Source organism: Delphinus delphis, chromosome 9 (genome assembly GCF_949987515.2).
Source record: "Delphinus delphis chromosome 9, mDelDel1.2, whole genome shotgun sequence".
In the NCBI taxonomy this organism is placed as follows: Eukaryota; Metazoa; Chordata; class Mammalia; order Artiodactyla; family Delphinidae; genus Delphinus; species Delphinus delphis.
Genome location: NC_082691.1, coordinates 42,352,405 through 42,380,239, shown reverse-complemented (window position 1 = coordinate 42,380,239; position 27,835 = coordinate 42,352,405). Strand labels below are relative to the sequence as shown.

At 37.8% G+C, this 27,835-nt stretch overlaps 1 protein-coding gene and 1 non-coding gene across 2 annotated transcripts; both read left to right on the top strand.

Annotated features, from left to right (window-relative positions):
* On the top strand, window positions 1-27,658 carry TMEM106B (transmembrane protein 106B). The gene is made up of 8 exons (XM_060020444.1): window positions 1-185; window positions 2,487-2,708; window positions 5,825-5,888; window positions 10,233-10,392; window positions 19,265-19,405; window positions 19,663-19,712; window positions 20,473-20,526; window positions 21,266-27,658. Exons 2-8 carry the CDS (start codon window positions 2,489-2,491, stop codon window positions 21,402-21,404), a joined length of 828 nt encoding a protein of 275 aa, XP_059876427.1. The 5' UTR covers window positions 1-185; window positions 2,487-2,488; the 3' UTR covers window positions 21,405-27,658.
* Window positions 11,677-11,751, top strand: TRNAR-CCU (transfer RNA arginine (anticodon CCU)). Its single transcript has one exon. It is a non-coding gene; the product is annotated as a tRNA-Arg (tRNA).
* Window positions 27,659-27,835: the final 177 nt, after the last annotated feature.

The window sequence follows — 27,835 nt, the reverse complement described above, 5'->3', positions numbered from 1 at the left end:
CAGCAGAGAGGGGCCTCAGCTGTTGTGGTTATTGTGCCGCCCCTCCCCCACCCGGACCCAGCGGCGACTCGTCGCTGCAGGCCCGTTGCTCTAGCCCCAGCACCCGGGACTAAGGACTCCGTGAACCTGTCTTCGGGCCTGTCCGCGGCGGAGCAACTCGGGACTGCGTAGCACCCCGCATGCCGGTGAGCGACCCGGGACGCGCAGCCTCCAGGTCCCCTTAGGGAGCGGGGCCGAGCGGGCACCCTGGGAAGAGCCGAGCCGGATGAGGAGGTGGAGGAGGGGAGGCTACGGGGCCGCTGGACACGCGCGGAGACCGGGGAGGCGCTCTGGGCTGGGTTATGGAGGTGTGTCATCACCTCTTATCCGGGCCCAGCTTCCTGCCTAGGGGCTCCGGACTTCGGCTCTAGCCGGGCGCACGGGAGAGATTACAGGTCCCCACACCTTGAGTGGCCAGGTGGCCCCTGGTTTTCCTCTTTTTGAGTTTTCTTGCCCGACTGCCTGTATTTTATCTTTAACCTTTCCAAAGTAGGCAGGCTGTATCCTGGGTTTCGTTGATGTAGCTTATGAAAGGCGCCGACTTCCTTCGTTCGGAAGATCACGACCCATTTAAATTGGGTGGAGTCATGTACTTTTTTTTCCTTTTTTCGTAAGGAGTCTAAAGTTCGGGTTGGTTTTAAGTAAATTAAGGGATTTTGATAAAAATATTGAGCACAGGGGCCTAGCACCTCTTTATTATAAACTAAGGAGTCTCCAAGAATAAAAGTTGTTAAACTTAGCAGTGCTCGGGGGAAAATCCAGTAGGGAGGGCAGGGATGCCCAGTACCTGACGAAGTCTGGCACTTGTCCATTAGCCTTGATAAAACAAACACCAGTCCAAGGCCGACTGTATCAAGGCAACTGTTACATAAGTATAGAAAGCAGGCCCAGACTGAGAGCCACTTGTTCTTGCCTTCTGTGTCTTTTCCCCTCTTAAGGCATTCCAGTGGGAGGCACCCTATACCTCTGTTAACTGAGATCGTAAAAGGGTGCCACTGAGGCCCATTGATCCCAGCTCATCTAATATTTCACATAGGCCCCAAGGTCAAAGTGTGTGGGGACAGTGATGTTAATTCACCCCTGAACCACCTGTGACTGGCAAGTATTGGTTTGGCTTGCATATAATGTCTTCGAGCAAAATCAAGAGAAAACAATGCATTTTTAGGAGTCATAAATCATTCACGTTTTTTAACTTAATGGGCAATGTGTATATAAATTTTTTAAAAATAGTAAAAATCAGCATCTTTATTCATCATTCTGAAGTTTTAAGTTTGTCTACGAGTCGTATAATTTTTTATCCTGCTGTTTACAGTGTGTTTGGGTGACCCTAACACATGGATGGCATGCCACTTTTAAAAAGCAAACTTTTCTTCATAGCATAAGATAAATTGAATTATTTTGAGTGTCAGTTTTCCTCATTCATATCAGTTAGAATTTTTTAAAGAAATATGTCTCTTTATATGAATGTCTTTAATAATCTATTTTTAGGAACTGATAAAAAATATATGGTCAAATTTAGAAAGAGAAGGAATGTATTATTTTTAAATTCAGCTTTCCCGCTTTGTTAATTTGTCCTCAGAATGTCAACTGATTAGAATATATGACTTTTTAAGTCTTTTTAATACTTAAAATTGTGGCTTAAACTGCAGTGTTACTGCATTACCTATCTACAGAGGTTATTTTGATATAGGTACTAGCACTAATTATTTATTTTTATTTGTCTTTAAATTTATATTTAATTTCCCTTCTGTATTTTTGATACTGTCATCCTAAAATTTTGAAATTAATGTTCTAAATTTTGCTGCTTTGTATTGGTGAATTATAGTCAATATTTTAGAATATTAATTTCATAATTTTAACTCCACCAACTGTTGAATGAAAGAAAAATCTGGAGGTTTTTTGAGCTGTTTTTTGTTGCAAGTATTTAAGTGTTTAAAGCAAGAAATGTGAGGATGAGAAAGATTGGGGATTTTATTTATCACATAGGGGCATGAATTTTAAAAGGCTGAAAAATACTACTTTGATATTTCCTGGTGATACCTAGTTGTAATCTGCCCAAAGCCACTTTTGCCTTCAGTGCTAATTGATTTAAAGGTAGAATGTGTTTTTGTTTTATTCTAAGAAAAGTGAAGTCCATGTGTTTCTTTTCAGAGAACTCTAAGAAAGTGGAGACTTTTGTCAAATTTTAATGTTGTTTGAAAGCCCATTCTTATCATAACTCTGATATATCATTTCATAATATTTTGTTAGAAAAACACTTTTGGACTCTAGTAAATGGCTCCCTTGTTTCAGACATTATTTTGATTGAGTATAATTCTAATCCAGATAGTGATTTCAACGCTCCCTTGAAGGTTGCTCTAAATTAATTTGATCAGTATAAATATCCTATAATGTTCTTGAGTATACATCTTGACTGAAGTTTACTGTAAAATGTTTTTTTTTCTTAGACATGGGAAAGTCTTTTTCTCATTTGCCTTTACATTCAAATAAAGAAGATGCTTATGATGGAGTCACATCCACTGAAAATATAAGGACTGGATTGGTTAATAGTGAAATACATAATGAAGATGGAAGAAGTGGAGATGTCTCTCAGTTTCCATATGTGGAATTTACAGGAAGAGACAGTGTCACTTGCCCCACTTGTCAAGGAACAGGAAGAATTCCTAGGGGTATGTGTTATTGCATTGTTTTTTCTTTAAAGAATGATTCCAAGTGTTTGCACAAATACTATGAAATCCGTGGGTCTGAGCACAACCCTTTATGTTTTAAAAGACTTAGAATTACAGTTAAAACTTCATATCAGTTATCGTCAGTCAAAAGGACACAAAGAAACAAACATAAAGATTTTAATTAGGGTCCTAAAGCAATAATGAAAACCACTCTTCTACCTCCAGTATCTTTTCTTTACCACCTGCAATTATAGCAGATATGCAGCATCTCTTGACTGTAAACTTTTAGTCCTGTTTGGCATCAGTAGAAGTCATGTCACAGTCACCTTGCCATATTGAGTGTTAGGAGCAATTTAAGTAATGTGGTGACCTAATATTTCTGATTTGTTATTTAAAGAATAATAATAAGTTGGTCATGCACTAATTAGTTATTTTTTAAAGGGTCTACATGAAGAGGGATGGTATATGAAGATGAGCCATATAGGAAAAAAAAATCAGTTTGTGGCATGTCATAGGGGAAGTCAGTAGGGAGTAATCTCCACCTGCTGTTTGTAGGCTACTTTAGTAGCAATGGCAATAAGTAGCAATAGTAAAAGTACCTTGTACTATTCTCGTTTTCTGCTTGGTTGAATTGATATTTGACCCTGGAGAGACCCCGAGGGTAGGACAAAATGACAATATAAGGCTTTATCTTTGCAGAGGTAGCAGTATTTGAGAATAAAAGGATTATTGTAGTTACAGGTATTAATGCACCAGACTGGGGGCAGGGAGAGGGCTGGAGTCTCATTTTTGCAATCTGGATACTATGTTTTTGAGGTATAGCTAGTAGGCATTTTTAGCAGCCTGGATGTACATTGTGGATACTAAGATTGAGGAGGAATTCAGAGGTATTTTTTGTCTGAGCAACTGGAAGAATGGAGTAGCCATTTATTAAAATGGAGAAAAGAAGGTTTGAGTGTATGTGTCAGGTGAGAGATCAGGAGCTCAGTTTTAGATATGTAAGTTTGGAGATGCATATTTGACATCTAAATGGATATGTTCAATAGAAAGTTAGTTATAATAAGGGCCTGGAATTCAGATGCAAGGCCTAGGCTGGAGTCATCAGTGTATAGATGATACTTCAGGTGAGTTGGATGACAGCACCAAGGTTGTCAATGTGAATAGAAAACAGAAGAGACTTTAGCACTGAACATTGGGGCATTGCAACATTTTGGGTCAGTGACATGAGAAAGAATTAGCAAAGGACACTAAAAAGAGCAGCTAGAGTAGAAGTAGGAAATCCCTTTGTCTGTGGTGTCTTAGAAGATAAATGAAGAAGATATACTCCTTGGTAGAGGAGAAATTGATCAACTGTGTTAGACCTGATCAAGTAATGTGAGGACTGAGAACTGGCCATGGGATTTGGTGATTTAGGGGCCACCTTTACAAGAGCAGTTTTGGTAGTCTGCAGAAGAATGTGTAGCATGTGTAGAGTAGGATCAGGAGTGCATAGAAGGAGCAAAGTTAGAGTCAGAAAATAGCTTTTTTGAGGAGTTTTGCTGTTTCAGAGGAAAAGGAGAGAAGAGAGGTGGTAGCTAGAGGGGGCTATACATCAGGAGAAGAATTTTTTAAAGATGGAATGAGTAATATGTTTGTATGCTGATGAGATTTTTCCATAGAGAAAACATTGATAATGCAGGCAACAGAGGACAATTATTAGATCTAGTGCACAAGTGCAGAAGGCTGCTCCTCCAGAGAAGCATGGGCAATTTGCTCCCAGCAGTAGAAGGGAAGGTAGAGTATATGGACACAGAGGCAGGTGGGTGGGTGGGTGGGTGGGTAGATGTGGTGGTAGCTTGTGGAAGTTCTCTTTGCCACATCATGAGCTGAGAGTAAGGATAGGGGAGAAAATATTGGAGGTTTGAAGAGAAAGTGGAAGTTATGAAATTGTAGTTTGGGAGAGTCAGATTAAGAGTATGCACTTTTTTGGGGGGGGCTGTGCCACACGGCTTGCGGGATCCCTGACCAGGGATCGCATCCAGCCCTACGGCAGTGAAAGTACAGAGTCCTGACCACTGGAACACCAGGGAATTCCCCAGATTGAGAGTATGAACTAGAGAAATATAGGCGGCATTATTAAGGGCCACTTGAGATAGTAATCTAAATGAGACTAGTGAGCATAGTTGTTTGTGTTTCTTTATCTACTTTTAGCTGTGTGGATATAGGCACAGTCGCCAAAGGGTTGGTTTTAACCAGTTGCAGGTTAGACAGATGAATACCACCAAACAAGATAGGATATGTACACACACACACACACACACACACACACATATTATATATATTATTTATATGTGGGTATGGTAGGGGGGGTGTAGATGAGGGGGGACTTGTGGAGGGAGCGGGGAGGAATAATGAAAGTATTATGGAAAGCTTTAAAAGAGAACTTGACTGCGGTGCTTTGATAGTTCATACAAATAGCCAAGTTGTGATAAGATTGGAAAATTGGCATTTAAAAGTCCATTTATCCATTAAAGCATATAGATAATGCTCAACCCAAGCAAGAAATACTGAATTTTGAAGTGACTTAATGTGGAGAGGTGTGTGACCTGAAAGAGTCCTGGAAGACTGTGTATAAATAGGGGTTCTTGGAGCATGAGACTTAATATGTGTCAGTTTTGGTTTTCAGGGGAGATAGTGTAGGAACCTCTGCAGTTATAGGGGTTTCAGGACAGCGGTAACAATATGTTTCTTCTGCTCTCATTCAGATAATCAAACTGAAGTCTTAATGGAAAACTGTGGGGAATAGAAAACTGGGTGAAGGAAGGCCTGGTAAATTCAGATCTTCTGAAAGCTGGGACTTTTTAGATTTTTTTTCTCAGTGGAAGAAAGAGTTACTCTTTCTCATTCTTTATAATATTTTTGTTAGCTAGAAATCTAGGTATGAAAAAACACAATATCTGCTTTGGCACTCAGCTGCTACTGGATAATTTTTGAAGATGTTGAGAGCAGTTTACTAAAGGAATGAGATGAGAACCAGGTAGTATTCTGGTCTTTCCAAACCAGACTTTGATGAGGAACCACTAAATTTTTAATTAATCATGTTAATAAATTTCTAAATCTAATTCTTTTACTTTTAGGACAAGAAAACCAACTGGTGGCATTAATTCCATACAGTGATCAGAGATTAAGGCCAAGAAGAACGTAAGTGATTATAAGAAAATGGCAGATTTTTTTGTATTTTTTGCTTTTTATATTATGTATAAGTAAATATTTTAATTAAAACTATTCAAAGGAAAAATGCTATCAGGTTGTTAAGTTATACCATCATATACTTTATGTCATTAAATAAAAAAAGGATTCCTGATTGTGGTAAGTTCTTGAAAAGTACTTGAGAGAAATGGTATAGAACACAAGCCAAGGAAATTGAGCATAAATGTAATTGGAGTCCCTGAAGAAAATCAAAGGAGGCAAACTGAACAAATAGCAAACATTTAATTCAAGATCACTTCCCTGAAGTAAAGCAATACGTGAATCTACATATTGAAAAGACAAGGACTTGGGCTTCTCTGGTGGCGCAGTGGTTGAGAGTCTGCCTGCCAATGCAGGGGACACGGGTTCGAGCCCTGGTCTGGGAGGATCCCACATGCCGCAGAGCAACTGGGCCCATGAGCCACAGCTACTGAGCCTGCGCGTCTGGGGCCTGTGCTCCGTAACAAGAAAGGCCGCGACAGTGAGAGGCACGCGCACCGCGATGAAGAGTGGCCCCCACTTGCCACATCTAGAGAAAGACCGCGCACAGAAACGAAGACCCAACACGCAAAAATTAATTAATTAATTAATAAACTCCTACCCCCAACATCTTCCAAAAAAAAAGACAAGGACTTCCCTGGTGGCCCAGTGGCTAAGTCTCTGTGCCCCCCATGCAGGGGGCCCAGGTTTGATCCCTGGTCAGGGAGCTAGATCTCGCATGAGGCAAGAAGATCCTGCGTGCCACAACTAAGACCTGGCACAGCCAAATAAATAAGTAAATATTTTTTTAAAAAGTTTAAAAAAAGAAAAGACATACCATAATTTTGGAAATAATCAACCCTTCTTAATGAAATTACTGGACTTCAAAGGTAAAAACAGAAAATTGAAAAGCCCCTTTGAGCATCCAAGCAAAGGATCGATTAATTTATAAGGGATAGAAAATCAGATTGGCATGTTACTTCTTGACCACAATGCTTTAAACACATAAGCAGTAGAACAGCATGTCTAAGTCATCATGGAAAGAAAATGAACCCAGGAGTTTATAAACAGTCAGTCTGACCCTTTATTTTATAATATATAGACAGTTACAAATGTGCAAGAAATTAGGGTTAATTTCCTAACCCTAACAAGCAGAGGGAATAGCACCTGAAAGGGCCAGAGGAGTGGTCCAGCCTTCAGATGTATGGCTAAAGTAAACAGCGCTGTGGGAAAGTGGTACAGATGAGGCTAGAGAAAATAACAAGAACCAGATCCTGGCACCTGTAGTAAGCTAAGAAATCTGAGAACTTACAGGAAGCTCCTCAAGAATTTTTAGGAGTTTCAAATTTGTAATAAAAAACAGTAACTCTCAATATGTAGTAAAATTATAATATTTTGGGAAAACTGTGGTTCTTTATAAGTTGGAGTTGTGATGGGGTAGTCAAGAAATTATTAATTGCTTTTGTCTCCATACTTTAGCTATGTCATTTAATCCTCAAAACAAACCTACAGGTTTTAAAATGGAGGAGAAGAGTAAATTACCTAAAATGTTGCAAATATGAAATGGCAGATATAGAATTGTAACTTGAGTCCAAATAAACCACACAACCTTTATAACTTCATCAGTACTGTATACTTTGCAGGATTCTGTTACTGTCCCTAGAGCCATAAGAAAAATTACTACTGATGAGTTTTGTAATGGAGATCTATGTACTTCATCAGTGAACTAGCCAATTTTTCAATTTGGTATGAAATACTAAGTGGAATGTTATTTTATTGTCCCACCAGGTTTAGTAATATTTGTTATGGCTGTAAGCTTTGGGCACAAAGTAATTTAGAATACTGATTCATATAGTCACACCTAGAGCTGACTTACAGGCCCTAGATACCAGAGTGTGGTGGGCTCACCTGCCCATGAGAAATAAAAACACTAAAGTGTAAAAAAATCCAACAATGTTCACATTTTTATCATGATTTTTAAACTTTTTTTATACCTTTATAAGGTGTTTTGGTGTATAATGGGCACTATAAGTGTGTGTTTAAACTACCTATTAGGGGCTTCCCTGGTGGCGCAGTGGTTGAGAGTCCGCCTGCCAATGCAGGGGACACGGGTTCGTGCCCCATTCCGGGAAGATCCCACATGCCGCGGAGCGGCTGGGCCCGTGAGCCATGGCCGCTGAGCCTACGCGTCCGGAGCCTGTGCTCCGCAACGGGAGAGGCCACAACAGTGAGAGGCCCGCGTACCGCAAAAAAAAAAATAAAAAATAAAAAATAAAATAAACTACCTATTAGGTAATCCAGTAGTGGTCACCACCCTACTCAGGTTGGAAGTCCAGAGTGAGTGAGTGGGAACTTCTCTCTTTGCTCCAGACAGTAGTACAGGTCAAGTAGTAATGATTTAGTGAATTTTTGTTTGTTTTATTTTATTTTATTTTATGTTGCGGTACGCGGGCTTCTCACTGTTGTGGCCTCTCCCATTGCGGAGCACAGGCTCCGGACGCGTAGGCTCAGCGGCCATGGCTCACCAGCCCAGCCGCTCTGTGGCATGTGGGATCTTCCCGGACTGGGGCACGAACCCGTGTCCCCTGCATCGGCAGGCGGACTCTCAACAACTGCGCCACCAGGGAAGCCCTATTTTGTTTTTTGATAAACCATTTTGCTCTCTTTTCTTAACTTGGACAACTTAAAATATGCAGAAACATTTATAAAACATCTGCAAGAGGTACTTGAAATAACTGTTGTGAGGGATAAGATGAGATCCATCAGGGCATTTAGGTACAGATCTCTCTTTAGGGAAGAGAGGATGGAGGAAAGGATAAAACAAGAATTTTTTGGATGGCTAGAATCTAAGGAAAAGATAAACTAAGTGACGTGCAAGACAGAAAAAGAAGCCAAAAGAAGGGTGCTATGGGCTTTGACAGAGTGCTGTTTATTGGAGAAACCAGGGCAATTCTTTCGTCCCTGAGTGTCCATGGGGAGATTGCTTCCAGGAGCCCTCGCATATACCAAAATCTGCTGATGCTCAAGTCCCTCATATGAAATGGCATAGTACAGTCGACCCTCCACATCTGAGGTTTCAAATCTGTGGATTCAACCAACCATAGAGGGAAATTTTGATCCATGGTTGGTTGAATTCAGGGATTAGAAACCCACAAATACTGGAGGGCCAACTGCAGTGTCTTGAAACTCTAGTTTTGTTGGTAAACCTAAAGATAAGAGGCAGTCTTCATCTATGGAAATAAAGAGTGAGAGATGGAAGAGAAACACTTCCATCTGGGAGGTAGATGAATAGCAAAGTCATGCGAGTTTTTTTTTTTTTCCTTGTCTTATCTCTGCATAATAATATCCCCTTTCTTGATTTTAAAGAAACAGTTTAACAGCATCTTCAAAGCAGACATGATTAATGTAAACAATATTTTTAAAAAGGAGTACAGGGACTTCCCTGGTGGCACAGTGGTTAAGAATCTTCCTGCCAATGCAGGAGACACGGGTTGGAGCCCTGGTCCGGGAAGATCCCACATGCTGTGGAGCAACTAAGCCCGTGCGCCACAACTACTGAGCCTGTGCTCTAGAGCCCGTGAGCCACAACTACTGAGCCCACATGCTGCAACTACTGAAGCCCACGCGCCTAAAGCCTGTGCTCCACAACAAGAGAAGCCACTGCAATGAGGAGCCTGTGCACCACAAAGAAGAGTAGCCCCTGCTCGCCACAGCTAGAGAAAGCCCATGCGCAGCAACGAAGACCCAATGCAGCCAAAAATAAATAAATAAATTTATTTTAAAAATACGTAAAAAGGAGTACATAAATAGTTTCAGATGAGGAAACTCAAAACAGACTGTCTTAGTGAGACTGATGAGGCATATGGTTATGTCATTACATTTTTAAGGGCTTCATAGGTGGTTCTGATGAGCAGTCACTTTAGGGAATCATATAATGCCAAAACTCATATGTGAAAATTCTGCTTCAGTGAATTCATCAGGGAGTCTTGAAATCTATACTTTTATAAAGCTCCCCAGCTTGATTCTGATGAGCAGCCTGGTTTGGGAATCACCACAGTAAATGTTCTATCTATAATAAGCCTGAAATCCTAGTCTCCAAAAAGGTAAATATGTCTTTTAAGGAGACCATTTTAACACTCAATAGATTCAAAACTAAGTCTGTTCAATACTTTTATAATGTAAAAAGTTGGTAAAAGTCATACATCTTTTCCTGCTGGTATAAAAAGGGAAAAATTCAAAATGAAAATGTCTTCTCTAAATGTTTCATTATGTAATTTTTGATGCATGTATATTTAAATGTTCCATTTTCCTTTTCAGAAAACTGTATGTGATGGCTTCTGTGTTTGTCTGTCTGCTTCTTTCTGGACTGGCTGTGTTTTTCCTTTTCCCTCGCTCTATCGACGTGAAATACATTGGTGTAAAATCGGCATACGTCAGTTATGATGTTCCAAAGCGTACAATATATTTAAATATCACGGTAAGTACATATTTATATTAAAAATATTTGACTTCATTCTTTTTTTTTTTTTTTTTTTGCGGTACGCGGGCCTCTCACTGTTGTGGCCTCTCCCGTTGCGGAGCACAGGCTCCGGACACGCAGGCTCAGCGGCCATGGCTCAGCAGCCATGGCTCAGGGGCCTAGCCGCTCCGCGGCATGTGGGATCTTCCCGGACCAGGACACGAACCCGTATCCCCTGCATCGGCAGGCAGACTCTCAACCACTGCACCACCAGGGATGCCCTGACTTCATTCTTTTATCATGTTAAGCAGCACCTTTGTCCTTATTGAGAGAACATTAAAGGTAACACTTACTCAGTTTTCTTTCTGTATGTCTGCTATATTGACCTTTTCTGTCATTTCTGATTCTGCTGAAAATGGCAAATTGGCAAATTCTGTGTATTCAGAATCATTTCGCATTTGAAGATGCCTTTGGGAGGGTAAAATAAACAAAACAATTAATTACTGGGAAAAAAGTAATTACAATCTATTTACTTTTCAGCATTTGACTCTGAATAGCTTCTAGCCAGATGTTAACATAGTTAGTTCAATACATGTTATACATGTAACATTTTCATTTCCTTGTGTTTTGTGAAACACAATTTTTGCCATCTTTAACAGACCATTCCCTTGTTTTAAAAGGTAGAGAACAAGTGAATGATTTCTCTTGCAAATTAGCATGTGTGAAAACCTGTGTTTCTCAGGACAGTGGTTTATAGGACTCTGCAGCCTTCCCACACTTGAAAACAAACAAGCAAACAAACACCTCAGAGAAGGTCTTGTACCTGTTTTACATGTTAACATTTATTTGAAAAAAGCATGGTTTGCAAACCACCGTATTATTAAAAAGGAATATATATGTTGCTTCAGGCTTTAAGGTACATCTGTGTGGCAGTGATTTGTTTGGAAGAGAGATATTGGACTTCAGTTGGTTTTCCTCAAAGAGGTGGTTGGTATGCTTGAGGCTGAGGTAGAGATGCCTGTGGTGCTGGTTGGGAGGAGGGGGATTTACAGGGACAGGAAGTGAAATGGAATGTATGTTAAAGTAGAATTACTACTTAATTATAGGAAAAAAAGAACTCCCATGAATTCATTTATCCTCATGGCGTACCGTCAAACGTTGTCAACCTTTAAAAAAAAACAGAAAAAATTTTAAAACCCTGGGAATTCTCTGGCAGTCCAGTGGTTAGGACTCTACTCTTTCACTACTGAGGGCCCAGGTTCCATCCCTGGTTGGGGAACTAAGATCCCACAAGCTGGGACTTCCCTGGTGGTCCAGTGGGTAAGACTCTGAACTCCTAATGCAGAAGGGGCCCAGGTTTGATCCCTGGTCAGGGAACTAGATCCCTCATGCATGCCACAGCTAAGAAGTCCACATGCTGCCACTAAGAAGCCTGCATGCTGCAACTAAAGATCCCACGTGCCGCAACGAAGACCTGGCACAGCCTAAATAAATAAATATTTTTTAAAAAAGATCCCACAAGCTGCACTGCGCAGCCGGAAAAAAAAACTATATACATGGAAAAAATATATATGCATAAAACATAACACAGTACGCATTGTAAATCATTTCCTATCATTGGGGAATTATTGTTGGGTATTTTTCCACTGTAACAGCCATTTGGAAAAAGGAACAAATTTTCCCTTTTTCTGTGATGTTTAAAACAGTGGGCGGATATTTTTGGCCAACCTCCAGAGTCTGTTTTACTATTAAATAACTGTAAATTTATAATGAAAAGTAATAAAATTTATGTGCTGGGCCATTTTACATACCAGAAAGTATATTTAAATGTAAGTATCTTACTTTATTTTAAATAATTATTCAGGAATTCCCACTTTTAGGGGTACTAGTACTTCACTAAATTGAGAAAGTGTGAACATTAAATAGGAAATAGGTTTATTATATAGATAAACATTAGGTTTAACTGGATGACAGTGAGAAAAAAGCTGAGATTTCTCACGGGGGGGAAGATGGTGGAAGAGTAAAACGCGGAGATCACCTTCCTCCCCCCAGATACATCAGAAATACATCTACACGTGGAACAACTCCTACAGAAAACCCACTGAATGCTGGCAGAAGACCTCAGACCTCCCAAAAGGCAAGAAACTCCCCATGTACCTGGGTAGGGCAAAAGAAAAAAGAATAAACAGAAACAAAAGAATAGGGACGGGACCTGGACCAGTGGGAAGGAGCTGTGAAGGAGGAAACGTTTCCACACACTAGGAAGCCCCTTTGAGGGCGGAGACTGTGGGTGGCGTAGGGGGAAAGCTTTGGAGCCGCGGAGGAGAGCACAGCAACAGGGGTGCAGAGGGCAAAGTGGAGAGATTCCCACACAGAGGATCAGTGCCATCCGGCACTCACCAGCCCAAGAGGCTTGCCTGCTCACCCACCGGGGTGGGCGGGGCCTGGGAGCTGAGGCTCTGGCTTCGGTCAGATTGCAGGGGCAGGACTGGTGGCGTGAACACAGCCGGAAGGGGTTAGTGCACCACGGCTAGCCGGGAGGGAGTCAAGGAAAAAAAGCTGGACCTGCCGAAGAGGCAGGAGACTTTTTCTTCCCTCTTTGTTTCCTGGTGCGCAAAGAGAGGGGATTAAGAGCGCTGCTTAAAGGAGCTCCAGAGACGGGCGCGACCCACGGCTATCAGCGCGGACCCCAGAGATGGGCATGAGACGCTAAGGCCGCTGCTGCTGCCACCAAGAAGCCTGTGTGCGAGCAAAGGTCACTCTCCACACCTCCCCTCCCAGGAGCCTGTGCAGCCCGCCACTACCAGGGTCCCAGGATCCAGGGACAACTTCCCCGGGAGAACGCACAGCGCGCCTCAGGCTGGTGCAACGTCATGCTGGCCTCTGCCGCCGCAGGCTCGCCCCACATCCATACCGCTCCCTCCCCCCTGCCTGAGTGAGCCAGAGTCCCCGAATCAGTGGCTCCTTTAACCCCCACTTCTGCAAGCCAGAAGGGAGTGGCAGGATGTATTAAAAGTGATGAAGGAGAAAAACCTACAACCAAGATTACTCTACCCAGCAAGGATCTCATTCAGATTTCATGGAGAAATTAGAACTTTTACAGACAAGGAAAAGCTAAGAGAATTCAGCACCACCAAACCAGGTTTACAACAAATGCTAAAGGAACTTCTCAAGGCAAGAAACACAAGAGAAGGAAAAGACATACAATAACAAACCCAAAACAATTAAGAAAATGGGAATAGGAGCATACATATCGATAATTACCTTAAATGTAAATGGATTAAATGCTCCCACCAAAAGACACAGACTGGCTGAATAGATACAAAAACAAGACCCATATATATGCTGTCTACAAGAGACCCACTTCAGACCTAGGGACACATACAGACTGAAAGTGAGGGGATGGAAAAAGATATTCAATTCAAATGGAAATCCAAAGAAAGCTGGAGTAGCAATTCTCATATCAGACAAAATAGACTTTAAAATAAAGACTATTACAAGAGACAAAGAAGGACACTACATAATGATCAAGAGATTGATCCAAGAAGAAGATATAACAATTGTAAATATTTATGCACCCAACATAGGAGCACCTCAATACATAAGGCAAATACTAACAGCCATAAAAGGGGAAATTGACAGTAACACTTTCATAGTAGGGGACTTTAACACCCCACTTTCACCAATGGACAGATCATCCAAAATGAAAATAAATAAGGAAACACAAGCTTTAAATGATACATTAAACAAGATGGACTTAATTGATACTTATAGGACATTCCATCCAAAAACAACAGAATACACATTTTTCTCAAGTGCTCATGGAACATTTTCCAGGATAGATTATATCTTGGGTCACAAATCAAACCTTGGTAAATTTAAGAAAATTGAAATGGTATCAAGTATCTTTTCCGATACAACACTATGAGACTAGATATCAATTACAGGGAACGATCTGTAAAAAATACAAACACATGGAGGCTAAACAATACACTACTTAATAACGAAGTGATCACTGAAGAAATCAAAAAGGAAATCAAAAAATACCTGGAAACAAATGACAGTTGAGACATGACGACCCAAAACCTATGGGATGCAGCAAAAGCAGTTCTAAGAGGGAAGTTTATAGCAATACAATCGTACCTTAAGAAACAGGAAACATCTCGAATAAACAATCTAACGTTGCACCTAAAGCAGTTAGAGAAAGAAGAAAAACACCCCAAAGTTAGCAGAAGGAAAGAAATCATAAAGATCACATCAGAAATAAATGAAAAAGATATGAAGGAAACAATAGCAAAGATCACTAAAACTAAAAGCTGGTTCTTAGAAAAGATAAACAAAATTGATAAACCATTAGCCAGACTCCTCAAGAGAAAAAGGGAGAAGACTCAATAGAAATGAAAAAGGAGAAGTAACAACTGATACTGCAGAAATACAAAAGATTATGAGAGATTACTACAAGCAACTCTATGCCAATAAAATGGACAACTTGGAAGAAGTGGACAGATTCTTAGAAATGCACAACCTGCCAAGACTGAATCAGGAAGAAATAGAAAATATGAACAGACCAATCACAAGCACTGAAATTGAAACTGTGATTAAAAATCTTCCAACAAACAAAAGCCCAGGACCGGATGGCTTCACAGGTGAATTCTATCAAACATTTAGAGAAGACCTAACACTTATCCTTCTCAAACTCTTCCAAAATATTGCAGAGGGAGGAAAACTCCGAAACTCATTCTATGAGGCCACCATCACCCTGATACCAAAACCAGACAAGGATGTCACAAAGCAAGAAAACTACAGGCCAGTATCACTGATGAATATAGATGCAAAAATCCTCAACAAAATACTAGCAAACAGAATCCAACAGCACATTAAAAGGATCATACACCATCATTAAGTGGGGTTTATTCCAGGAATGCGAGGATTCTTCAATACTTGCAAATCAATCAACATGATACACCATATTAACAAATTGAAGGAGAAAAACCATATGATCATCTCAATAGATTCAGAGAAAGCCTTCAACAAAATTCAACACCCATTTATGATAAAAACCCTGCAGAGAGTAGGCATAGAGGGAACTTTCCTCAACATAATAAAGGCCATATATGACAAACCCACAGCCAACATCATCCTCAATGGTGAAAAACTGAAACCATATCCACTTAGATCAGGAACAAGAGAAGGTTGCCCACTCTCACCACTCTTATTCAACATAGTTTTGGAAGTTTTAGCCACAGCAATCAGAGAAGAAAAGGAAATAAAAGGAATCCAAATCGGAAGAGAACAAGTAAAGCTGTCACTGTTTGCAGATGACATGATATACTCTACATAGAGAATCCTAAAGATCCTACCAGAAAACTACTAGAGCTAGTCAATGAATTTGGTAAAGTAGCAGGATACAAAATCAATGCAAAGAAATCTCTGGCATTCCTATACACTAATGATGAAAAATCTGAAAGTGAAATCAAGAAAACACTCCCATTTACCACTGAAACTAAAAGAATAAAATATCTAGGAATAAACCTACCTAAGGAGACAAAAGACCTGTATGCATATACCATATTCTTGGATCGGAAGAATAAACATTGTGAAAATGACTCTACTACCCAAAGCAATCTACAGATTCAATGCAATCCCTATCAAACTACCACTGGCATTTTTCACAGAATTAGAACAAAAAATTTCACAATTTGTATGGAAACACAAAAGACCCCAAATAGCCAAAGCAATCTTGAGAACAAAAAATGGAGCTGGAGGAATCAGACTCCCTAACTTCAGACTATACTACAAAGCTACAGTAATCAAGACAGTATGGTACTGGCACAAAACCAGAAAGATAGATCAATGGAACAGGATAGAAAGCCCAGAGATAAACCCATGCACATATGGTCATCTTATCTTTGATAAAGGAGGCAGGAATGTACAGTGGAGAAATGACAGCCTCTTCAATAAGTGGTGCTGGGAAAACTGGACAGGTGCAGGTAAAAGAATGAGATTATATCACTCCCTAACACCATACACAAAAATAACCTCAAAATGGATTAAAGACCTAAATGTAAGGCCAGAAACTATCAAACTCTTAGAGGAAAACATAGGCAGAACACTCTATGACATAAATCCCAGCAAGACCCTTTTTGACCCACCTCCTAGAGAAATGGAAATAAAAACAAAAATAAACAAATGGGACCTAATGAAACTTAAACGCTTTTGCACAGCAAAGGAAACCATAAACAAAACCAAAAGACAACCCTCAATATGGGAGAAAATATTTGCAAATCAAGCAACTGACAAAGGATTAATCTCCAAAATTTACAAGCAGCTCATGCAGCTCAATAACAAAAAAACAAACAACCCAATCCAAAAATGGGCAGAAGACCTAAACAGACATTTCTCCAAAGAAGATATACAGATTGCCAACAAACACATGAAAGAATGCTCAACATCATTAATCATTAGAGAAATGCAAATCAAAACTACAATGAGATATCATCTCACAATGGTCAGAATAGCCATCATCAAAAAATCTAGAAACAATAAATGCTTAAGAGGGTGTGGAGAAAAAAGAACACTCTTGCACTGCTGGTGGGACTGTGAATTGGTTCAGCCACTATGGAGACCAGTATGGAGGTTCCTTAAAAAACTACAAATAGAACTACCATATGACCCAGCAATCCCACTACTGGGCATATACCCTGAGAAAACCATAATTCAAAAACAGTCATGTACCAAAATGTTTATTGCAGCTCTATTTACGGTAGCCAGGAGATGGAAGCAACCTAAGTATCCATCATTGAATGAATGGATAAAGAAGATGTGGCACATGTATACAATGGAATATTACTCAGCCATAAAAAGAAACAAAATTGAGTTATTTGTAGTGAGGTGGATGGACCTAGAGTCTTTCATACAGAGTGAAGTAAGTCAGAAAGAGAAAGACAAATACTGTATGCTAACACATATATATGGAATCTAAGGGAAAAAAAATGTCATGAAGAACCTAAGGGTAAGACAGGAATAAAGACACAGACCTACTAGAGAATGGACTTGAGGTTATGGGGAGGGGTAAGGGTAAGCTGTGACAAAGTGAGAGAGTGGCATGGACATATATACACTACCAAACGTAAAATAGATAGCTAGTGGGAAGCAGCTGCATAGCACAGGGAGATCAGCTCGGTGCTTTGTGACCGCCTAGAGGGGTGGGATAGGAAGGGTGGGAGGGAGGGAGATGCAAGAGGGAAGAGATATGGGAAAATATGTATATGTATAACTGATTCACTTTGTTATAAAGCAGAAACTAACACACCATTGTAAAGCAATTATACTCCAATAAAGATGTTAAAAAAAAAGTGAGATTTCTGTAGGTTTTCTATCAGTATTTTGAGAAATGTAATTATATAGTATTACTTTTGTTTCTTAAAATGAGTAGTATATATTACTATTCCTACTCTTTTTTAGTAATATTTATTGTCTTTCTAATTATGAAAATGTTTAATTATCATTATAAGACATTTGAAAAATACCATAATGTATATCTTTACTTCTATCCGGGCCTGACTATTAACATGTAGTCTGCCCTCCATATCCACCAGTTCTGCATCCATGGATTCAATCAACCTGATTGAAAATTTTTTTTTTTAATTCAGAAAAATTTGTTTTTTATAAATTAATTTGTGGGGGTTTTTTTTGGCTGTGTTGCGTCCTCATTGCTGTGCGCAGGCTTTCTCTAGTTGCGGCGAGCAGGGGCTATTCTTCGTTATGGTGTATGGGCTTCTCATTGTGGTGGCTTCTCGTTGCAGAGCACGGACTCTAGGCACTCGGGCTTCAGTAGTTGTCGCATGCGGGTTCTAGAGTGCAGGCTCAGTAGTTGTGTTGCACGGGCTTAGTTGCTCCGTGGCATGTGGGATCTTCCCGGGCCAGGGATTGAACCCGTGTCCTCTGCCTTGGCAGGTGGATTCTTAACCGCTGCGCCATCAGGGAAACCCTATCTGTTATTTCTTGATTTAACATTTTTCTTTTTTATTTTGACTGTTTTCTAAAATAATTTGAAACAATTGTTTTAAGTTAGAATTGCAAAAGTTGGCCCCAGCTGTTAAGTATAGAAATGATACAACTGCATTTCTTTCCAACCAGTTTTGAATCTATCCCATTTCTTCTCAAAAGTGACCTGCTAGAAATCTCTACTCATGTAGTTAAAATACTAGTTTTTTTAAATAGAAAGTTTATTTAAAGTTGTGTTTAACATTTTAAAATGTTGTCTTTGTATTTAATCGAATCGGAAGTAGCTTAGTCAGTGAAGATGTACATGTTAACATTTAGAAAATTTTTGATGAAATTTTAGAATTTTTTATTGAATTTTTGCTAAGGCTACAAATACATTTTCTAACATTCATTTTTCTGTATTCTTGTACTATACATTTTCTGGGCCTACTTTTTAAAAGTATGTGTTCATTGTAGGCATTTTATATACATAGTACTCATGCATATGGGCTTCCCAGGTGGCGCAGTGGTTGAGACTCCGCCTGCCGATGCAGGGGACATGGGTTCGTGCCTTGGTCCGGGAAGATCCCACATGCCGCAGAGCGGCTGGGCCCGTGAGCCATGGCCCCTGAGCCTGCGCGTCTGGAGCCTGTGCTCCGCAACAGGAGAGGCCACAACAGTGAGAGGCCTGTGTACCGCAAAAACAAAAAAAAAAACATAGTACTCATGCATAAAACCATATAATTGGTTCATTGAATGTTCTTGACATTTTTGGTGATACTTTCCTTCCTCCTAATAAATTAAGCATAGCCACAGCTGGAGAGTCATCTTCTGTATTAATTTTGATTCAGATTATGCTTATTCTAAGATAACTTGTACATTTTGTGCCTCCTTTCTTTTTCAGAACACACTAAATATAACGAACAATAACTATTATTCTGTTGAAGTTGAAAACATCACTGCACAAGTTCAGTTTTCAAAAACAGTTATTGGAAAGGCACGCTTAAACAACATTACCAATATTGGTCCACTGGATATGAAACAGGTAAGCGTCATTCATGAAATACTTTGGAGGAGTTAAACAAGTCTCAAGTTTGTGTATCATATTAACTTGAGGGAGATGGGGGATTTCTTAAAGAACTAGACTTTGAATTGTATCCCATACATGTGTAAGAAAAAGTCCTAGAATCAAACCCATAAAGGGAGAAATTTCCAAACTCTTTGAAGTTACAAAATGTATCTGAAATACTTGATGTTTTGATCCTGTTCTGTATTGATTTATTTTTATTTTTTGCCTTTCAGATTGATTATACAGTACCTACTGTCATAGCAGAAGAAATGAGTTATATGTTGTAAGTTCTGATTTTTAATTATTTTCTCTCATTAAATTATAAAGAGTAAGTATGTGTAGGTGTGAATATATATATATATATGTTTAATTTCCCATCATCTTAGAAGTGACAAGACCACATTTTGGAATATTCCTTCCGGCCTCTGATCATCTCTCTTCTTCTCTTCTCCCTTTCAACATGTATAATGTTACTGTATATATACGTATACACATAATTTCATTTTCAGAATTAGGATCATATACACCATGGCACTCTTTATTTACTATGTTATGAGAATCATAATCTCACATATTCTAGTATTTGTTTCTGATTTAGTATAGGAGGACTAAAAATGCTAATGATGTTTAGAACTCTATTGCTGGTTTGAAGTTGTAAAGCTTTTAAATTAGGTCTAAATGATTATTAGCTCTTGTTAAGTAAAAAATAGTGATATATTTTTATCATCTTTTGATGTCAGCTTGATATAGAATTTCTGAGTAACTAATAAACTGGCTACTAAAATTTCAAAAGGTAAACAAAAAGTGAAAATAATAAGTAGACAACTCTACAACTGCTGTAGTATGAAGGCATAGAATAAGAAGCCATGAAAATATTAATCATCATTTGAGATACAGAAAATGCTCAACCATTAAATGCTTATTTATTATATCTTCTTAATAGTATATCTGTTAGCTTTAACATAGGAAGAGGAACTGTAATTAAACTATTTTAAATTTATAATGTCAGTTTGTGTTTATTCACATTGTTTTTTCTTTAACAGTGATTTCTGTACACTGACATCCATCAAAGTGCATAACATAGTACTCATGATGCAGTAAGTACAAATTTTTTTTTGAGAGATTCTTTGCTTAAAAACTTTATATGTATAACATTGGCTTAGAGTATACACATATTTATAAATGCTGTCTCATTTGGGTTTTAAGCCTTACAGGAGTGCAGTGAGGTGAAGTAAATAGTATCCCACTTTACACATGAGGAAATGGGAGCTCAGAGGAGTAGTGAAGGATCACACAGCTGCTAAATAGTGAATCTGAACCTTGCAAGAACTTGGGAAAATGGTAGAAATTGGGATAGAGAGAAGGATGAGCTCAACACCCAATTCCTTGCTGCCTGTAGTCGGCAGTAACAGTAGTGAAGACCAGGAATGTTATTGGTTTGCAAATCGGGTGTTATCCTAAGCCATGAAAACACTGTAGGTTATAGGTTGGGTATTTGGGCCATTAGCTAACATTTGATTAACCTTTTCCTCTGATGAGAGAACTGTGTGATTATTTTTAAAAGTGCACTGAACTAAATATATTTTTAATTAAAGATAGGTGTTTTGAAAAAATACATTTTTGTATATAATTATTTTTGGATAGGGCATTCTCAGCCAGCATTCCTGTTGTCTATTGGGGAAATATTCCCTAAAAGGCCCATGTCCACAATATTAAGTTATCATTAATCAAATAATCTCTCCCTGGAGAGAATTTTGATATATAAAGTGTTCTCACTTTAGAAAGCTTTTTTATATATAACTCTTCAGTGTTTCTCCCCATTTATTTTGTTTTTAGAGTTACTGTAACAACAACTTACTTTGGACACTCAGAACAGATATCCCAGGAGAGGTACCAGTACGTTGATTGTGGAAGGAACACAACTTATCAGTTGGGGCAGTCTGAATATCTAAATGTACTTCAGCCACAGCAATGAAAACTGAGAGATGCACCTGGAGAAGAAATACATTTTCCAAACTCTGAAGGATGAGGTACTTACTTCCGGATAGGAGATCTTAAATTGAACAACCTAAAGTTTACACTTCTGTTTTAAAAGTACAGCTAAGAGTATGTGGACTTGTAGGTTATTACAACTCTCTACTCTGTGTTCATGATATTTGTACCAGGATCTTTTACTTGAATCTAAATTTACTGATTGGTTTTCTTTGTTCCTGGTCCCCAAAGGGGAAAACTAAGACTTCTCCTACAGAATAAATAATTATTTAAAATTCATAGCTCTAATCACTACTGAAAACATAATTGATGATTTGTGATGAATATAATTATGTGATGAACATAATTTGAGAAACTTTATTTCTGAATGTTTTTATGGAAAATTACTGTGGGCCTATTCGTGAAGACATTTAAAGAGTAATCTTTCTTTTTTCCTGTTTTATAAATTCCCTTTGCTACTTGGTAGTATTTCAGCTATATGCTATTTTAGCTTTTAGCTAAATGTTTTTATTTTTTCATTTTGAAATCCTACTCATTTGCATGTTTTTGTCAGTCTTACTTCAAGCTATTGCTTGCATAACACTTAATAAACCAAAATAATCTTTGCAGAATTCTGTACCTAAAATTTTTTAAAACCCCTAAATAATGGGTTTCACATGTCTTTCCATGTTAGTTATAGTTGTGTGAAATTTTTATGTAATCTTCAAACATCATTTAATGTACAGTATTGTAAATAAATTCTGCATGGCTTTTATGTAGCTTTAATAAATGTCAAATAAAGTGATACAGATTTAAAATATAGTAAGTTGCTCATAAAAATTTGTAAAGAAAGGAAAATGATATTCAGAAACCTCTAGAATGTATGTTTCCAATTACATATTAGATCAGGCATAACATAGATTTGAAATAAAATATTTTGATGCTCCACTTTTTTTAATGTTGCTTTTCATACTAAAGAATTATGGATACACTTACTTTTCAGAACTGTTAGGTACCCAAATGATCAATTTTATGAATGTTTTAGAGGAGGAAGTTATTTCTTTGGTAAAATTATCCAAGAAATCCTGTTATTAAATTACGGTGGCTATAGCAAAATAAAACCTATATTATGCTTTTAAAAATTACTTTGCACATCATGGATATCATGCCCCTAGCAGTTACATTTTTAAAGTTTTCTACTTTTGGTTTGGATTTTATTTAAAATTGTTTTCAAGTGTAAATTATTGACTTATTCATTTTGCTATTTTATATTTTTAATACCATTTTGCATTTGGGCTTTTTGCCTTTTTGGTTACCACGTTCTGAGTACCTTTTAAATACCTACCACTGAGCATAGGGGCTGACTGTGATACCAAAAACAGTAAGTGGCTTGAGAGTAGTTTCCTATGTTCCCTAGTGACAGAGATCAGGTTACCCCTCTCCTTACTCCCAAAGTGCCTAACATGGGTCTGAAACATTCTTATTATAAGTCTGACTCTCTCAACTATAGAACATGAGCTTTATTTAATTAGTTAGAGCTAATGAAGCCCTCCTTTCTGCCTTTAAACCTACTCAGGTTTCCCCTTACTTAGCTTTCATATTACTTTCTCTAAGTTTTCCTCAGTGAACATTTAAATGGGTGAAATGCACTAACTTCTTTTTTTTTTTAACTACTTAGTCTTCCCTTAATCCATCGCTAACTCATCCATCCTTACTATTAAACTAAAATCACCCCTTTAAATTTATTATGGATTTTGTAGTCCAACCCAATCTTTAATATTTTTTCTGCTATGTTTTTTGACTACTCCCCTTCTCCTTGAAATTGCACTTTTCTAATGTGTGTGTTCTATTTGTATTTTTCATGTCATTCTCATTTCATTTTTTCTCATTCTCCTATCTTTTGATATCTTTTAATGAATAGTATCCAGACCCTCTTCTGCCTCAAAATTTCTACTCCTGTATCTTCAGCAATCACCTATATTAAGGCTTCCAGCTCTGTTTCTACATACCTGACAGTAACCTGTCTAGTTTCTCATTTAGCTAATGCCTTAGAGATAACAGTATTTCAGTGACTGTGTAAAAATCAAACATTGTTAAAAAATTTTTTATCATGTTTTGTTCTCACCTGCCCTTATGTCCCATTTCTTCAAAATCATTCTTCAGATATGCCTCCTTCAAAAATCAATCCTGATTTATTTTCCTGCTTTGTATCTTTTTTTTTTTTTTTGTGGTACACGGGCCTCTCACTGTTGTGGCCTCTCCCGTTGCGGAGCACAGGCTCCAGACGCGCAGGCTCAGCGGCCATGGCTCACGGGCCTAGCCGCTCCGCGGCATGTGGGATCTTCCCAGACTGGGGTCAAACCCGTGTCCCCTGTATCGGCAGGCGGACTCTCAACCACTGCGCCACCAGGGAAGCCCCCTGCTTTGTATCTTTTAACCTTGGAAAACTATATAGTGTAAATTAAATGGACTTTTCTGTTGATGTGTAGCTTTAATATCCTTTTAGAGTGCATGCAGAGTATCTGCTGAAGAGACAGAAAAGTGAGAGAACATTTGCTTTTACTGACTTAGTTTTGAATTTTTTTATTCATTCTTTAAATTAAAAACTCTTTATTACACCTACTTTCTGTGGAGTTCGAGTGAGAAAAAACTGGAATTTAAAATAAGTTAAGAAAAACCAGCAGTAGAAAAATAAAGATTACCTGTGACTACTTTCAAAGAGGGTTAAGTAACTGCCAGAAGAACCCTAGAGCAAAGCAGGCTGTAAATTAATAAAACTACAAAAGCACATTAAGGTGAAGTAGATTTATAGCCATTAAAAAAAAAATTCTGGAAAGGATGGATGAGGCTTTAACTTTTCTTAGGTCACATTGTCCAATGCAGTTTCTTATGTGGTAATAGGATTTTTTTAAAACGGCTCTCAGACCTTATTCAGAAGATGTGGTAAAGATGTTACAGTTTTTTTTTTTTCTGATAATTCCAAGAATAAATTTCTCGTAAATTGCACCTTAAGTAAACTGGTCATTCTAACCAAATCTAATACGTAACCAGCCTACATGTTTTCATATTACATTTATATAGCACTGTGCCCTTTTCAGAATTCTTTCATATGTTTTTCTCATATCATTTGCCATCATCCTGTGAGTCAGAAAATGAGGGTAGTAGGATCCTCCTCTTTTAGAAAACGAAAAAGAGGCATGGAGAAGTTGAGGGACTTGCTGAAGATCTCATATTTAGTAAATAGTTTAATTGAGGCCAGACCTAGTTTTCCTGTCACCCATATCTGTGCTCTGTCATTTAAAACACCCATTGGAAAGCCCTGTTGACTCAGGTTAGTATAAATAAAAATTAGAGAAAACGTTCACGTAGGTAATGGTGACAATCAGAATAATACTGATGGACTAAGATTTGGGGTATCTTGAAACTGGTACCTTAAATGTTTTAAATGGGAAATGTAAAATATTTTGGAGCATGATCTGTAGGTTAATTTTCTGTTAAAATTTAGTACTCTGTGATCATTCCAGTAAAGATAATAGATATGTTTCAGAGTAGACTAATTATAAATAATAGAGATTAGTGGATTGAGATTTGAAACAGTAACAGTTTGAAAATAAGAGCTATCACGTAAACTGCTTGAGGTTTCTTAATAACCATCTTTACTACATAACATGTAAATGGCTGTGGTTTTGTGTTCATTTTTTCCATGCTTTTTTTGTTTGTTTAAGCCAATGAGGTAATTATTTTCTCTAAGAATTCATGACAAGAAAATAAAATTCACTTCAGATCTTCTGAATTGTAGTTTGGGAATAACACAGTGTGGTGTTCAAATAGATAGGAAATGACTGCCAAAACACAATAAAAGTAACTTAGGAGACTTCAAATGTCAGTCTAATTTGTGGTTCTTAGCCTTATCATTATTGCAATATAATTCTGGATGTTTAATTGGAGGACATGTCCCCAACTTTCCCTCATGCCATTTTGTTTGTTTTTTAAAAGTTTTAAAATAAACAATTCTTTGTATAATGAGTATATCTTATTTAAGAAAACGGTTTGTTAGGTACTTGACCCCAAAGTCACTGCTCAGTATAGCTAATATTTATTGGTTAATTACTATGTCACATACTGTACTGTACTAACCTTTCATGTGCATTATCTTATTATCCCTCAGAAGAGTTCTTTAAGGTAGTTACTGTCATTGCCCCCCCCCATTTTAGCTCTGAGGAAATTGAGTTTTAGAGAAGTTAAGGAGTATGTATAAGTTGGAAAGTGGCAGATTAGAGATTCAAAACAGGTCGGACTCAAGCATCATTGTTCTTACAATAAGCATATTTTCTTTCTAGCCTTTGAAAATGTTTTAGTCATAAAAATGTGTTGGATATTGCACTTAATATAGAAGACTGAGGTTTTTGATAGTATTTTCAAGAATACTATTAAGATGCTTTATTATTTTGTAGATCTTTAATATAAAAATGTTTATCATTTTTTTAGCTATTAATACTTATCTGTTAGATGGATTTTTTTCTTTATAAAAGATATAAAAATTTAAATTTACAAATATATATCAGGCTTCCTTGATAAGCAGTATGAATGGAATTTCAAGTTATTAGTTTGTAAGCCAAAGGTTACTCACCAGAATGTCATGATTTTTAGCTCATAACATCTGGAAACAATAACTACTTGGCTCAAATACATCTAAGAAGAATTAATTTTATTTCTGTCTTTTTTGTAATATCAGATTTTAAATGAGATGTTAAACTATTTTAAGGAAAAAATGTTTGAGAGGGTGGGATAAAAAGACTGTGAAACATTATTTCTTTAAAAAATGTATTTTTACATGAAAACAAGATATATTTGCAATGTGTTCAATCAAAACATTCACTTCTATATCCCAGATCTACATATTTCAAAGTAAAAATGTTCACTTGTCAGCTGAAATTCCTGATTAGAACTAATATTTGTTTATTTTTGTGCTTAGAATGTAAATTTCACAGTGGATTTTTTGTTTTGTTTTGTTTTTTTCTGGCGGTACGCGGGCCTCTCACTGTTGTGGCCTTTCCCATTGTGGAGCACAGGCTCCGGACGCGCAGGCTCAGCTGCCAGGGCTCACAGGCCCAGCCGCTCCGCGGCATGTGGGATCCTCCCAGACCGGGGCACGAACCCGTGTCCCCTGCATCGGCAGGCGGACTCTCAACCACTGCACCACCAGGGAAGCCCCACAGTGGATTTTTTTTAAATTTACCTTTAATTTGGATAAAAGCAAGTGATATATACTACAGGGATAAAAATGGTAATTTTCATTTTTAAAAAAACTACCAATGTGATTATATTTTTAGTTCTTTTTACTCATGTTTAGTAGAGGCTTTAAATTAAAAAATACACTATGGTCTGTATTGACCCAAAAAGTATTCCATAAATTAATTTAACAAATATATGGCAAGCTTTTCATAGCTATAGCTAATTCTTCTAGAAGGAAGTTGTTGCCTTCTGTTTAATTACATTAATTGAAATGTGTTTAAGAGAAATGTTTTCAGCATATTTTGTATACTGAAAAAAAAATAGGGTTAGTATTGGGCCAATGGCCAAGAGGTAACGTTACTACCTTGTAGACTGTTACAGTTGAAATTGTCCCACTTCCCCCAGAATTTTAGAAACTAGAAGTCTGGGAGATGCTGTATCAGCTGTACTCTGGTGATTCTAAATGCTGTAAGTACTGTTCATCTTTTGTTATTGTGTGAGATGGGAAAAAATGCCAGATTGCAAAAGATGCATAATTTCATTGTATAATGGTTTGTTTTAGGCATAAAATATCAGCAAGCCTTGTCTTGTGTGTTTTGTCTTAAATTTCCTTATAGAACTAAATTAAGTAAGATTTTGGGAAATGATTTTAAATGCTTTCCAAGTTGACCTGCTTGGTCAGATATTTGAATGATGGCATTGCTGAGTAGACTCTAACCCATGATTCTAATTGTGGAATAAAGAATAATGTAGAGCGTGAGACTATGTTTGGGCACTTACTCTTCATTTATATTAGGTATTACCCTTCATCATAACATACTTACTAAATTTCCAAGTTGAGCAGTTCTGTAATTGTAACAATTGTTGCTGTACCTGTAACAAACAAAACATGCTTATGATAGTAAAATGAATAGAAGCGCCCCCAAATACTATTTTTTTAATTCACTTGTAACTGTTCCTCTTATAATTGTGTATGACAGAATCAAATTTGTAAAAATTTTAGCATGAAAAATAAAATTTGTATCAGTCAAGTGTCTTGGTTATGCTTTTGAAATTCTCTTGACATAAACAAATCAGTGTAAATATTAAAAGTTCTTCAGCTTGAAGCTTTTAAGTTCTTACAGTTGTTAGCCAAACTGCACTTTAACATCATATTTTGTATCTTTTTCTTTCATCTACTTAGCTTCCAATTTGTTGCCT